The sequence below is a fragment of the Pezoporus flaviventris genome, unplaced genomic scaffold (genome assembly GCF_033815535.1).
Source record: "Pezoporus flaviventris isolate CSIRO_AGI_PZ_B2104156 unplaced genomic scaffold, CSIRO_AGI_Pfla_v1 ptg000015l, whole genome shotgun sequence".
NCBI lineage: Eukaryota > Metazoa > Chordata > Aves > Psittaciformes > Psittacidae > Pezoporus > Pezoporus flaviventris.
The window spans coordinates 40,301,513-40,315,118 of record NW_026892563.1 but is presented as its reverse complement, the minus strand read 5'-3'; the positions used below and the strand labels follow the sequence as shown (position 1 = coordinate 40,315,118).

General features: G+C 49.5%; 1 protein-coding gene across 1 annotated transcript in view; it reads right to left on the bottom strand.

The window, feature by feature from the left end:
- The window catches only part of FSTL1 (follistatin like 1), a 51,091-nt gene extending 38,157 nt beyond the window's left edge, over positions 1–12,934 (bottom strand). Inside the window, exons 1-2 of the mRNA XM_061454232.1 lie at positions 12,763–12,934; positions 12,602–12,661 (exon numbers count right to left, since the gene is read on the bottom strand). Coding sequence (XP_061310216.1) covers positions 12,602–12,661; positions 12,763–12,765 — 63 coding nt within the window. The 5' untranslated portion in view covers positions 12,766–12,934. The remainder of the gene's footprint in view (positions 1–12,601; positions 12,662–12,762) is intronic.
- Positions 12,935–13,606: the final 672 nt, after the last annotated feature.

Here is a 13,606-nt window from a genome sequence, read left to right as displayed (position 1 = left end):
CAGGACAAGAAAGACAAGGACCTACTGGAGAGGGTGCAGCAGAGGCCACAAGGATACTCAGGGGTCTGGAGCATCTCTCCTGTGAGGAGAGACTATGGGAGCTGGGCCTGTTTCAGTACAGAGAAGAGCAGACTGAGAGGGGAATCTCATCAATACTCAAAGTATTTCAAAAGTGGGTGCCAGCAGGATGGTGCCAGACCCTTTACAGTGGTGCACGGCAACAGGACAAGGAGCAATGACCATAAACTAAAACACAACAAGTTTCACCTCAGCATGAGGAAGAACTTCGTTATGCTGAGGGTGTCAGAGCACTGGTACAGGCTGCTCAGGGGGGTTGTGGAGTCTCCCTGTCTGGAGACATTCAAACCGCATCATGGAAGAGGGAGCACAAAGAGAAAGCAGCTTGGGGGATGCTCACCTTTCTCCAGGGCAGCTCACAGGGAGAACAGCTCTCACAGCTGCCCTGAAACCTCTCCTTTAGATGAGCACTGCAAAGAAGGTTAGCTACAGGTTTAAAAATCGCAGCCTCAAGGAACACAAGGCTTTGCTGCCTCTTACCAGGCTTTCAGTAAAACATGGGTTTCAAGCTTGCAGCAGAACACAGGGGGAAAACATCGCTGAGGACAGGGAGCAATCTCCTCTAACCTCTCATCACTGACCAGAAGTGCATGAGCTTTCTTTACTTGAATGCCTCTGTTACCCAGGTAAAGCTGCCTTGCAGGAAGATGCCTTAAAGCTCCGAAAACACAAACCTTCAGCCTAGCCCACTTGGTCTTCCCAAAGTGTGAACTGGAAGAGACCTGAGAACAAGAAATATAGAGAGCCTTCTACTTTCTCTGAGAGGAAGAGAAACCCCAGACATTTATATTTAAAGACAAAAGTTGGAAATAGAAACAAAAAAGGGGTATTTTAATAACCCCTGAATCTTTATTACGCATTTTTACTGCAAATGCTTCCCAAGGTCCAAGTCAAGATGCAAGCCCAATCTGTGACAAACCCAAAGACATCTCAGAAGAGAGCCTGTGCCCCTGGGACAGCAAGCAAGCAAGATTTGCTCATGGAAGAAATTCCTGTATTGTTATTTGGTTAGAAATGGGTCGTTTGAGAAGGGTGGAGTGAACAGCAAGAAACCTGGCTCTGCTTACACATAACTGTATCCATTGTGAGTCTCATGGGTGATAGCTTGAGTTGTCTAGAGTCAGGGCAGCCTGCATGTTCTTCGCGCCCTCCTCAGTCCCACAATGAATTCCTGTGTGTAAAACAAATCGTATCTAGAAATAGACTCAGGCCCTGATATCAGAGAAAGCTCTCAAGGCAAAACCTAGTTCATCCATCAATCTCTGCTGCGAGAAAAATCACAGAAATCAGAGCACCAGCAGGATGTGCTGGCCTCAGAGTGCATGGAGACACGCTCACCCATGTCAGTAGTGCAGTCTTTAGCAGCTTTCGGGTCTGGTTGAGATGTTTCAAGTGCATGCATGCGAGACACATTTCCTTGCTACTGCATTAGCAGACTATGCTCTCTCCCCACCCCAGGAGCCCGTGCACTCAAACAGCCCAAGAGGCTGTCAGCCAACTGGCCTGGTGCAAAGGGCCCTGCAATGGCAGGGACGCTGTGCCCGGGGCACTGGATGGGGAGTGCACGAGCTCAAGCCGGGCTCAGCTGAAGCTGCCTGCCAGAGGACAGGCTCCAGCTGGCTCAAGTGCTGCCGTGTGGCCCTCTGCCCACTACAGGAGATGAGCTGTGCTGAGCATGCACCTCCCGGCCCCCAGCCCACTCAGACCTCACCTGTGGGGTCAAGAGAGTTGAGAAGCCTCTAAATACTGAGCAGTAAGCGTGCACGGAACTCAAAACTGAGGCTTTAGCTGGCATCAACTGCAGCACAAGCACTTACTGGGGGAAGACTCCTGACAACCTCACCGGGTATTCCTCCCAATGGTGTGTGCACTAACATATGTGAACTCCCTAACAATAAATTAAGGCTCCTACTGGTTTTGTCTTTCTTCTTTTTACAACTTTTACTGCCCAAGTATATAGATTCCCAGTGACAGCACTTGGGGATGCCCTGTCATTACGTGGTAAGGGAGCACTAACAGACCGGGAATGGAAATGCAATGTGTGGGGACCCAGTACTGAGCAAGGGATTAGGAGATATACCTTACCAGGGCATGGTTTGAGGAGGTCAGACTGTTTAGTTTGCCAAAGACTGGGAGTGGACCTTGTTGCAGGCCACAGTTACAATGGAGGGGCACAGATGTGGTACTAAAGGCCTCTTCTGTTGAGTGGATTAAACACAAGATTCAGCATCTGGAGGTCACAGATCAAAACTATAGACAAATGCAAGACAGAAATGAGGTGTAACAGCATGTGGGTAATTAACCACTGCAGCAACATACCAAATGCACTGGTATCTTCCATTTGCTTTTATCAACACTACATGTTAGAAAAAGCTGGAAATATAGGCTGTATTATGCAAGAGGGCAAAAGTAAAGCACAATAGCTCCTTCTGGCCTCACCATCTACTAATCTGTAGGGAAAGCTGCACCTTTTGGTGTCAGTGGAGTTGTTAGCCATATTTCTAGTGATAAGACAGGCTGATGTTTACATGAAATAGTAATAATACACTGTGTCTCACCCACACATCTATTCTGAACTTCTCCAAGCTCTTTACTGTCACTATGTCAGTAAGCCTGACAACTCATTAGCTGATAACCTGACATTAACATCCTCCTTCCATCAAACTTGAACTTTTTCAGAGTAACTTAACCATCTGCTTACCATTTACAGGAAAAACAGTACACTCAGGCTACCTGACAACATGGGCACCTACTTTTAGGTCTCTTGGTGAGAATATGTTCGGGCAGGTGCCTTACAGAAGGCCTCCAGATGCTTAGCCCCACTACATACTTCACAGCATTCAAAAATATCTATATAACCTCCCTATATCTGGTAACAATGCACTAATTCCAAAAGTCAGCAGTTAAACTGTAATAAAGGGGAAAAAAAGGTGGGGAGAGAGAGAATGCTTCCTGGTTGTTGTAACAAACATCTTCATATACGACAGAGACACACACAAAAGTGATTTCCATTAGTTACCATGACAACCAATGGAAATCACTAACCCATCTTCTTCCCCCTGTCAACCTCTGGCAGACCTCTGTCAGAAAAGCAAGTGACTATGTCCCATGTAATATCCTCTACTTAAGTAGATCATATAGCTCACAAGGAAATCTACACTGCCACGATGTCATGTGCTCCCCTTACCGCACATATCTCCACTGTGCCTCCTCCGAGATACAAAGGACCAGAGAGACGCTTGCTGCTTCCTCCTGAAAGCAAACACACCCCAGAAACGCAATCCCCACAGAGAGACACCCCAGCTCTCCAATCTTGCACCTTCTCTCTTCCTCGGGCTCCATAAAAACATTCAACCATCTCTTCCTTCCCATCTGTGGGCCATCATCTCAAATCTTAAACGTGTCCTGTACAAGCCCTTTTTTGGTACCTTTTTACTGCCTGGCAAGAAACTGCTGCATCACACAGCAATTCTGGCCCATATTTTATCTCCCTTTTCCTTACTTCTGTTATCATTGTTGATAAGAATAATGACCCTCTGCAATGCCTGCTGCACCTTCTACAGGAGAAGCCTTTAAACTTTTCATATCAGGAAAGCATTCAGTTTCATAACCCCTTCTGAGAGGCACAGCACCATCATTATCCTTACTTTACAGATGTGCACACCACAGTTTAGAGGAACTGGGTGCCTTGCCTAAAGCCTACATACAAATCATGGCATGATACTAAGGGTGAGAACAAAGAAGTCTGGAGAGAAGAGTCTGTTTGCATTTTCTTGATACCTGCAGGCTCTGACAGTGTTTGAACCACACATGCTCAGAGTTCTCTTTAGTCCCTCCATCCTGCCAAAGCCCCACCACAAATAACTAACGACCAAAACCCCCAACAGTTGTCTCTAACACTGGTTTCCTACTGACCTTGGATCTGCAGCCAGGATGGCCTGACCCCAGCATCTGGATGTGTGCTCCTGCACTGCAGAAGAGCTTGGCAGCGATTTGTGAGGAGGAATTAGCACCCAGCTGTTCTTCCATCTCTTTTGGTTTTCACGTGCACCAGGTTAGGAACAGCCCAGGCACCACACTGACACTGTGTGCTTTCAGGCTCCTCATGTACCACAGTGAGATTCAACACTTACCCAGTAGGATCCAGAACACCCACTGACCCCAAGTTTTGCTGCATTCTCCACTTCCCCATTGCAGGCCTAGGCTGCAGGAGTTACTGGCAAGTGCTCCCTAACAGGGCTGAGTAAGGTGACTCTGTGTGTGTACGTGCACACAAGGTAAAACAAACTGTTTTGTGCCCCATAATTAACCATGCTTTGGCTCAGTTTCCTCCACGACACCTTCCGGGGGCCTGCACACAGGTCTGAACATCACAGAGGGCACGACAAGCTGTAAAGTACAAAGCCAAGCAACAACAAACTATTCTACAAGCTGCTTCCCACAGATTCCCGTCTTGAAGCTGATCGCATGTGGTGACTATGAAGGTACGAACTACAAAGGGAATACTCATAAAACACTTCTCTGGTCTGTAGTAAAAGCTGATCACACCCTGGAGCTTCTCCCTCAGGTAGGGCAGTAACTACCCCAGTGTCTATTTTTACAGAACTTAATAGTATCTTGTAGGAAATAAATATACCCTGCTAAACATGGTGGAAACTGGCTGTTGGGTTTACAAGTTATTTGAGGAGGTTCAAACACACCAACGGAGAATAAAAGAACATAAGGCTCCATTTCTTTAGGCAGCCAGGGAAAAATGCTCTGCTGAGACAGAGGAAGTGAGCTACAAGGAGATTAAAAGAGGGGGGTTAAGCACAGACCTGAGGGATGCCATAAACTAACTGTGTGCACACGGTGGAGATAAGTGTATGGGGGAGGCATTGGTTACCATTGAATGTGGACATGGAATTAGGACCGTTGGGACAGAATAAAAAGATTAATGGTCTACTTGCTCATAGGACAGGACCATGAAGATAAACCTATTGACGCTGAGATACTCCAGAGCATGGTATCATTTTTCACAGAACAAGAAGACGGCATCATTTATTGCGGATGTGTAAAACTAGATATGACAAGACACTAATGGCTACGGTTTGTACAAGCAGCTATTAATCCTAGGGCATGCAGAGATATCCTGCAGAAGAACCAGCCTGTCTTTCTAAAGGGAAATGCTCTGAACGACCTGGAAAAGCATCATCATGTTTACCATTAGCCCCAGTGAAAAGCGTGGCAAAATACACGGGCTGCAGAATCATCCTGCAAGTGTGGGCACATCTTCCCGCATACGCATCTCAGGTGAACAAAGGCCTGAGGACATGCCTCTTGCCCTCCTGAAAGTCTAGGTCCGAGTCCTGAGGACAAGAGAAACGGAGCCTCTGTTGCAACCTGACTTTTCCATCCTCTGTCCACAGGGCAACTGGAGAAGGGGACTACTGCCTGAAGAAAAGCAGGCTGGAATACCCCAGAGCTTGCATCACACAGAGCAAACTCGCTGTCCTCAGAGAGGAATATCACAGCTTTTCTGCCAAGCTGAAGGCAATGCCTTCACCGTGAATGCTTGGCCCCCTGCCACCTTAATCTTCCAGAGCCCTGCGTCTGAATGCACAAGCTGCAGACCGGAGCTGGGTCACAACCCTTTTGGTTATCCCTGAGGAATTTTACTCACCCAGACAACGAAACAATCCAGACATAGCAAAAATTCCCCTAGGAAACCGCTTCCTCCATTCAAGACAATTCCAATCCCTCATACTTAAGCTTCCTCAAACATAAACATGAAAAAGTGGCCAAAACACAGGAGGGAAAAGAAAGTCCCAGAGCTGCAAGAAGTACATATGCAAAGAGTTACATCATGCAGAAGGAAAGCTCTTGGCTTTGGGTTAAGATTACGAGCACTTAAATAGCAGGGGCCACTCTAGCACGGAGTCCAGCCCACCCAACCCCAGCACTGCCCTCCATTATTCCACCACTGGGAGAATGGCAGCAGACTCTGCTGTCAGAACTGTACCCACACAGCACGGAGCTGGAGGCCAACCTGGACACTGGCCAGCACCTGCTGAACGCTCCCACTTCCGTCTGTCCCGGTGGATGGACAGAAACTTCTTGTTCTATTGCTCAAGCCTCGAATTACCTTGCTCTGGCAGCAGGATGAGGAGGAAAGAGCAGGCAGGGGCACTCAACTCATGGGCTCCTGCATTAAGACAAGGTTCACCAGTACATCTCTCCAGCAGAGGCAGGTACCTTTGCCAGCCCACTGCTGTCCCCCTGCCCTTGCTTCTCTTATCCAAGATTCTAACATCCTCTTCTCCCTTGATGTGAAAGATTTGAGAAGACTGTTTGAGTCTTACTCCTGCCACAGGTAGCTCTGCAGCAAGTCCTTCCACTGCCTCTCTAGGTCTCCTCACAGATAAAGACACAAAGACATTGACTATGGCTAACAGACAATCTTGGAAGCTACCACTGTTTCCTGAAAACTTTCATTGTGGGGGAAAACTGATCAAGCATGAAAAGCTCCACCAGCATCCACATTCCCAAGGCCTCTCGATGCTATCTCAGGACTCTGAGCAAGAATCAGGGATGGCATCAGAAAGAACACGTATTGGCTAGGGACAACCAGGGTGTTGGGTGACAACTGTCCAACTGGTCCTTCCACACTTGGAGCACAAGGTGTGCAAATCCTCTCCTATCAATGAAACTCAGCTGCTTTGCCTTGGTGGTTTTATCTGTTTCTCTCCATTGTTCCTTCAAGCTGGTTTGGTGCTCTTTGCATTGTGAGACCCTCTACAGAGATACAATCAAGAGGAAAAAAAACCCAAACAAATGCAAATCCATATGCTTACAGCTTCTCTGCAGTGTAATAAAGCTGCAGAGCTAAATGAGGGATGGATAAAGGAGAAGGAACAAGAAAAGCTGGTTACTCTGGGATTCCTTACATAGTGTACAATAGAGAAAGTGGTTAGAGGTGCATCTCTGGGACAGCAATTGACAGGGTACAGCCAAGGGGAACACTGTACAGAGAGCCACCCTGCAATGCTCATACAGAGATGAATGAGATGGGTTCCAACAAGTTTTTCTTGTCAACCTCCTGGTTTTCCTGGTGCAATGGCTATCTTCCTCAGAAGCACAGCAGAACTGGCACGCTCTCCCCAGTATGACAAAAACCAGATCCCAGTCTTCAAGCAATGTTTAGTTTCTTCTGCCAAAATATTTGCTTAACTGTCAAACAGTGGAAACGTGGGATCCACCTACAGCTGAGCTGGAGATACCAAATCCCTCCCTAGTCACCCACCCCAACTGTGTTGGTCCAAGAGGAGCCTCCAAATCGTTTCCAGGTTATGGACCCCTTGATGCACTCCAAACAAGATGCGGGTATCTCAAGAAATCCCACGCATGCAGACTGGAGCGTGAGCTTGCTTTTCTTCATCTCCCCCAGGCAGCCCACATCTAATCCATTCCCCAAGCAACCACAGGCCCAGTGTCAAAACTGAGAGAGACAATGGAATAAGTAAGAGAGCCAAGGCATAGAGTAGATAGTAAGATTTCACAGGAACTCTGTAAACTTCACTTGGAGGTTGATGGTTTGCACGGCAGAGAAGGGACACAGTCACCCCTTACTGCTGGCTGGTGTCTTCAAGCTCAGAACTGGAGCACACTTGAAAGCAAGCAGTAAGAAAACGCCATGCAGTCACGACAGTTATCTGTGCTTTACTACAGTGCCGAAGCCTACAGGTTTGCCTATAAGCCATTTGTTAATTTACCGCTGCAATGCCTGAATTGCGCTCAGAGCCAAGAGCAAACAAACCGCTGCTCCTACAAGCTCACACCCAAGTACACTAGCTATGGCAAAATCTACAGCCTCTGGGAAGGTCTGGATGTATATAACCCCATGCCTGCCACTCAGACGCAGCTCTGGAAGGAAGCGTGCTTCACAGCACAGCAGTCTGCTCTTTTCTTTTGCTGTACTCAAGAGACAACCCTGGTTATGCACAGATTAGCTTAGATATCACACTACAGCAGAAGCCGACCCTCCTGCGAGATAGATGCAACCCAGCTAAAGAAGGCATTTCTGGGAACCGATCTCATCTAGCTCATAGGATATGCGGCAGAAACACAGCCTGGTTGAAAGGAGTCTCATAAGCCCAGAAAGACACATCTGGCTGAGATTTGTGACAAACTCTCTTCTGTACAAAGAGAAACATTCCCCAGCTCATGTAACACCACACAAGAAAGATCAAAGGTGCTCCAGTGCCTCCTGATGGGTAAGCAGCTGTACCAATAACAGCAGCTTGAAAATGCAAAAGGAGACGCTCAGGCAGCCCTATCCTCCTGTGCTGGGAGAGGAGCTGCCCCCCAGGCAGCCCCCCGCAGCAGCCCCCTGTTAATTACTGGCAAGGAATGTGCACTCTGGCAGATAAAGTCATTCACTCAGTTAAAGTACGCTTGCACAGAGCAGCTCGGATCCAACAGCAGCTCCACCGCAGGAGCAGCATCAGGGTGCCACGCACATGTATGTGCTACGTGACACCCCTTCTGCTCCAGAGATGCTGCCACACTTGCTGCTGCTTGGGGGTTATGGTCCCCTCCAAACAGCCAGGGAGGTTGTTCAAGCACTCATACACATGGCATCGGGCCAGCGCCTTCAGCCTCAACTGAGATGCCTCGGACAAAACTGCTTGGTTCATCTCCCAGACACTGATCCAGGGCTATCTGCAGCTGCCCGATGGTACAGCATATGCTTTGAAAAACAGGCTTTGCACAGATGAGCTTTTGCTGGGTGCCCTGGGTAGAGTCATTTTTTCCCTGTTTCCCCATTTAAAATACTCTTATCGCCTTGAGACACAACTCTAGCAACGCCTGGTCTGGCACTCCAGTGCAGGATTTAAGGAGGAAGATGCCTATCACTCCAAAAACAGCTCAAGGAGAAAAATGATGCAGTTTTTCCTTCCACTGAAGATGTGCCTGCTAGACTAGATCTGGGAAGCTGGCTTTATTACATTAGTGGGTTACACGTGACTGTTGGGGTTTACTGCACAAAGCCAGTGCATAATAAAACCTGCCCAAGTTACCCACACAACTGGCACCACACAGTCTTTTCTTTCCACTGCCATGCACAAAATACCAGTGAGAGGAGGACTGAGCCATCTACAAAGTCTCCATCGATAAATTTCAAAGGCAAAGGGACCCGTCTTAAACTGATGGCTTCAGGGCCAAATGCAGCTATGCAGTTACATCAGGATGTCAACTTTAATTTATTCAGTTTCATTTAAGACAGCAGTTCGGAGTTGCAAGAACATGGGAAAAGTTTAACCAAAGCAAGCTGACAATCCTGGCCAGCCTGTGCGAACAGCCCAACTGGTGGGAGGAAGCCCACCAGGCTTTATGAAGACCAGCTGAACTCCCAGCTCCATCTCTCCTGGGGCACGCAAGTACTCTGCTGGCAGAAGGGGTACAAGTCTTGGAAAGGGTAAAGTGCTGCCCTCCCTACATGCAAAAGCAGACAAGTTCCATCTAGAGGAAGCGCTCAGGCGAGTTAAGCAAACAAAACTCTAGCTGTTCTCTAGCCCCTTTTAGCCAAAACTGCCTACATAACTTTTTACAAAGGCTGGCTTGTTTGGCCAGAAATGGGTTAAGGATATTTCAGGAGAACAGCTACAGGTGCCAGAGATTAATTCGAACAGTGAGAAAACTCACAAGGAGTAGAGGGCAAGCCAAGGCACTGACCACTCCCCTTGGCAAGGCTGGATTCAGGGAAAGACTTCTGTCCACAGCGTGCACCAACATATTCATACTGGCACAAACCTCTTTGCTAGCATCTGAAATTCATGGTGAAAATAACTTCCTTGATGATTCCGACTCAGGTTGAAGCTAAAATGGAAGAAGAAAAACCCACGCTCTTATTTTGAAATAAGGAACCCAGTGGGACATGCAAGGATGCTGGTCTAATTGCAGTGGTACCTCCAGTGCTCCTGCACACCCCCCTTCAGACCTCATGGACATGGTCAAACAGCCACAGGACTCCCCTCCACTGTTAACTAGGAAACTTACTCCATCAGGATGCAAACAACTGATTAACTTTTAATACATTCATCAGACATTTTGAGCTGCTCCCTTTCCCCCTGTAGTGATGGATGCTTCCCCTGAATCACTCCATCTGCTTCTGGAAGCCCTAGCTGAGAACACAAGCAACCTCACCTCTGTAGCATCCCCATTAATATGAGTGAATGGTTGCCTCATTGACAGTGTGACCCAGGAAGAAAGAGATAAAAAAGGGCTGTCTGAACCTGGGGCTGGCTTCCATCCGAGGAGTACAGTTCACCGTCTATTGCTCTTGTGACTATTACCGAACCAGGCCAAGAAAAGCTCCCAAGTTTTGGCACGTCTCAGATTTTCCAGTCTGCACAAAGTCATGCCAGGAACATTTACTGAAGCAATTGCTTTCTTTCTTTCAAGGCTCTAATTATGCACCTAACAACGTTGTAGAAATGTGTTGTACAAAAACCCCCAGTACAGTTCAGATGTACTTCAGCCGACAAAAGGATTAGAAGCTCAAGGCTCAGTGTTAATATTCTGAACATACTGAAAGGCACAAAGTGCAAACTGCAGCAGAAACAGAAGAAAGAGAGAGGTTATCACTTCCAAAATCTGGAAGAGGGAAAACCACAGGGAAATGCCACACTAATCTTACTAAATGCCAGTGATGCAGAGAGTGGTAATAAGAAACATTTAGAAAGGGGCCACCATCAAAGCGGTCTCTGAATTAGCAAACAGCACATCTTCAAGCACAGCCCACTTCCTAGAAGGTGTGGATACCCCAGAGGGTGGGATACTGCCTGTAAACTGATGTTCACCACTTGGCAGCTAATGGCAACAAGGAATCAAACTGAATCAGGGTCAAAAGTTGTCTGAGGTGTCAACTTCCCCTGAAACCAGACCCAAACCTCAGCCATCACTATCAAGTTTTGCTGAACTTAGACTGGAACCGAACCAAAACATTCACTGTTTGACACTGGGACCATTACCCCTGTGAACAGTCAAATCATTCATTTAACCAGCATGAACTGGCCTGTAGAACCACGTTTTGAACACTGATGGCTGTACATTTTTCTTACTTCCAGTTTGCAGAGGAGGCAGGGAGACATGACGGTACTTACACCTGGAAAGCCATCCAGGCACTCCAAATTAGAGTTACATTAGGCAAAAACCAGGATTTAGCACTTTGACCATTAACATAACGTTGTGGCACTAGTGAAATCAGAAATCAAGGGCTAAGTTTCTCTAGTCTATTGACTCCAACATGGTTTATTCAGATGAGCGCCATCACTTGCTTCGCTGATACTATCATGTATTTTAGGGATGTACTGCTGCGCCCTTCCTTCCTACAGAGGTTTTGCTGTATATTGACCAGAACTGGTTAAGGCTTATTTAGGGTCCCTAAGAAAATTAACAAAACTGATGTAGCGTTTTCAGGACAGTGCTGGAGAGGATGCATGGAAATGCTGACTGCGTAAGTATGTCACGCCTTGGGAAGAAAGCACATTACAATATTATCATGTAGAGGCAGATGTGAAATGCCAGCCCATACCGCAGCTCACTTCCACCCTCTTGGCTTTCACAATAGCTGTGACTGTAGCTACAGCTTAACATTGGTACCTCTCACCTGCCCTGTCCCACCTCTACCCCTCACACACCCCAGCGTTCACAGTGTTCATCCCTTCAGCAACTGGCTGGCAGCTGTGGGGAGTTCTCCGATGAGCTTTGCTTATGGGGACAGAGCAACAGTGACGGGCTTCACCCCAACCCCCCTCTTTGCCACAACCCGGGCAGCGCGGTCCACGGGTGGGAGGCAGAGACAGAGGTAAGCGTAAGGAGGAAATCAGATGTGTTTATGCATTTTTTTCCCCGTGCAGAGCCAAACTGTGATGCTCTAGGGTGGGTCTCACCATCTGGGAGAAACATGTAGGGAGAAAAAAGGCAGGCGGGGAGGACGAGTGGGACCGCTTTCCCCCGCAGGCAGGCTCGGGCTCCCTCCCCAGCCCAGCTTGAGTTCATTTTCCTCAAATCACTTCCACATTTCCCCTGCCGTAATTACTAAATATTTTGTTTCTGACCTCACTTTTTCGGAGGCCGCCGCAACCAGGAATTCAGGCACCGTTTATTCTCTGTCAACAGAGCGGGGGGGGGGGGGGTGTTGCGAGTTGGGGGCTTTCAATGGTTTTCAATGTCATTGCAGTAAAAGAAGGGAAAAACAGAAAGAAGGAGCGGGAGGGAGGGGAAAGCGGCTGCCCAGGGGACCGCAGGCCGGGGGGGGAAGGAAGGAAGGAAAGAATGGGGGGGTCCGGCCCCTTCCCCTCGCCCCAACGGAGGGACCCACAACTTCCCTCCCCGCCCCGGCCGCTACTTTCCCCGCTCCACCGGCTCCCCCCTCCCCGCTCCGCGGTGCCGCCCGGAGGTGGGCGCGGTGGAAAGCTCCAGAAGGAGACCCCCGCTGTCCCCAAAGCCCGTCCCGTCCGCGGCGGGGCCCCGCGCATACCTCGGCTCGCAGGCGGGCGGCGGCCAGCAGGGCGCAGAGCAGCGGCAGAGTTTTCCAGATCTGCAAAGAGAAGGGAGCGGGGGGCGGTGAGCGCGGCCGGGCAGGGGAGCGGGGCCGGGGCCGGCAAACTTCCCGCGGGGCGGGCGGGCGGGCGCGCTTACCATGCTGCGGGCGGGCGGGCGGGCGGGTGGCAGCGGCGGGGCAGGAGGAGTTGCGGAGGCGCCTTCCCCGTCTCCGGCTCACTCGGGAAGGAAAGGGGAGGGCTCCCCCTCACCTCGACCCGCCAGCCCGCGGCTCCACCCCCGGCCCGACCCCCGCCCCGGGGCGGGCTCCTCCCCGGGCCGCACGCCGCTCGGCCCCCGCTGCCGGGCCCCTCGGCGGCGTTGGAAGGGGGTTGTGGTCCCTTGTCCCAGCCGCCCCACAAGGCCCGGGCGGGCAGGAGATGGGTGAGGGGTTGCAGCCAGCCCGCCCCCCCCCGTTGTCAGCAAAGGGGGTAAACTGAGGCACGAGGTGGGTTTTCCGCAAGTGGGGAGCTGTAGAAAGCTGCTGCCGCCGTGCTCCGTACCTGAGACACGCCGGAATCCCGGCCACGGCCACAGGTGTCATCTGTGTCGGGATGCGGGGAGGTTAACAATAAGGATTTAAACCCGTATGCGTTAGGATCCAAATGGTGTTAGCTAAGCGGAACAGGCAGCCAGGGTGTTGTGCCAGGCACACGGGGATGAAATCCCAGCTGAAACGTCCCGTGGAGCTCATTTGTGTATAAATGCCTGTGATCCTCTTGTTTCATCTCTTCCATCTCTGAATTTCTGAAGCGGCCAGTAGCTTGAAGGCAGGATCTGAGAATGCGAAGAGACTGAGTGTCCTGAGCACATACAGACATCTCTGTTGGAGCAAGCAACACCATGACACCAGCTGCCAAGGGCTTTCCTCGAGTGTTGAGGCTGGTTGTAACCAAAATGACACTGCTGGCTTTGAAAAAACATCTCACGCTGTAACCAAGCA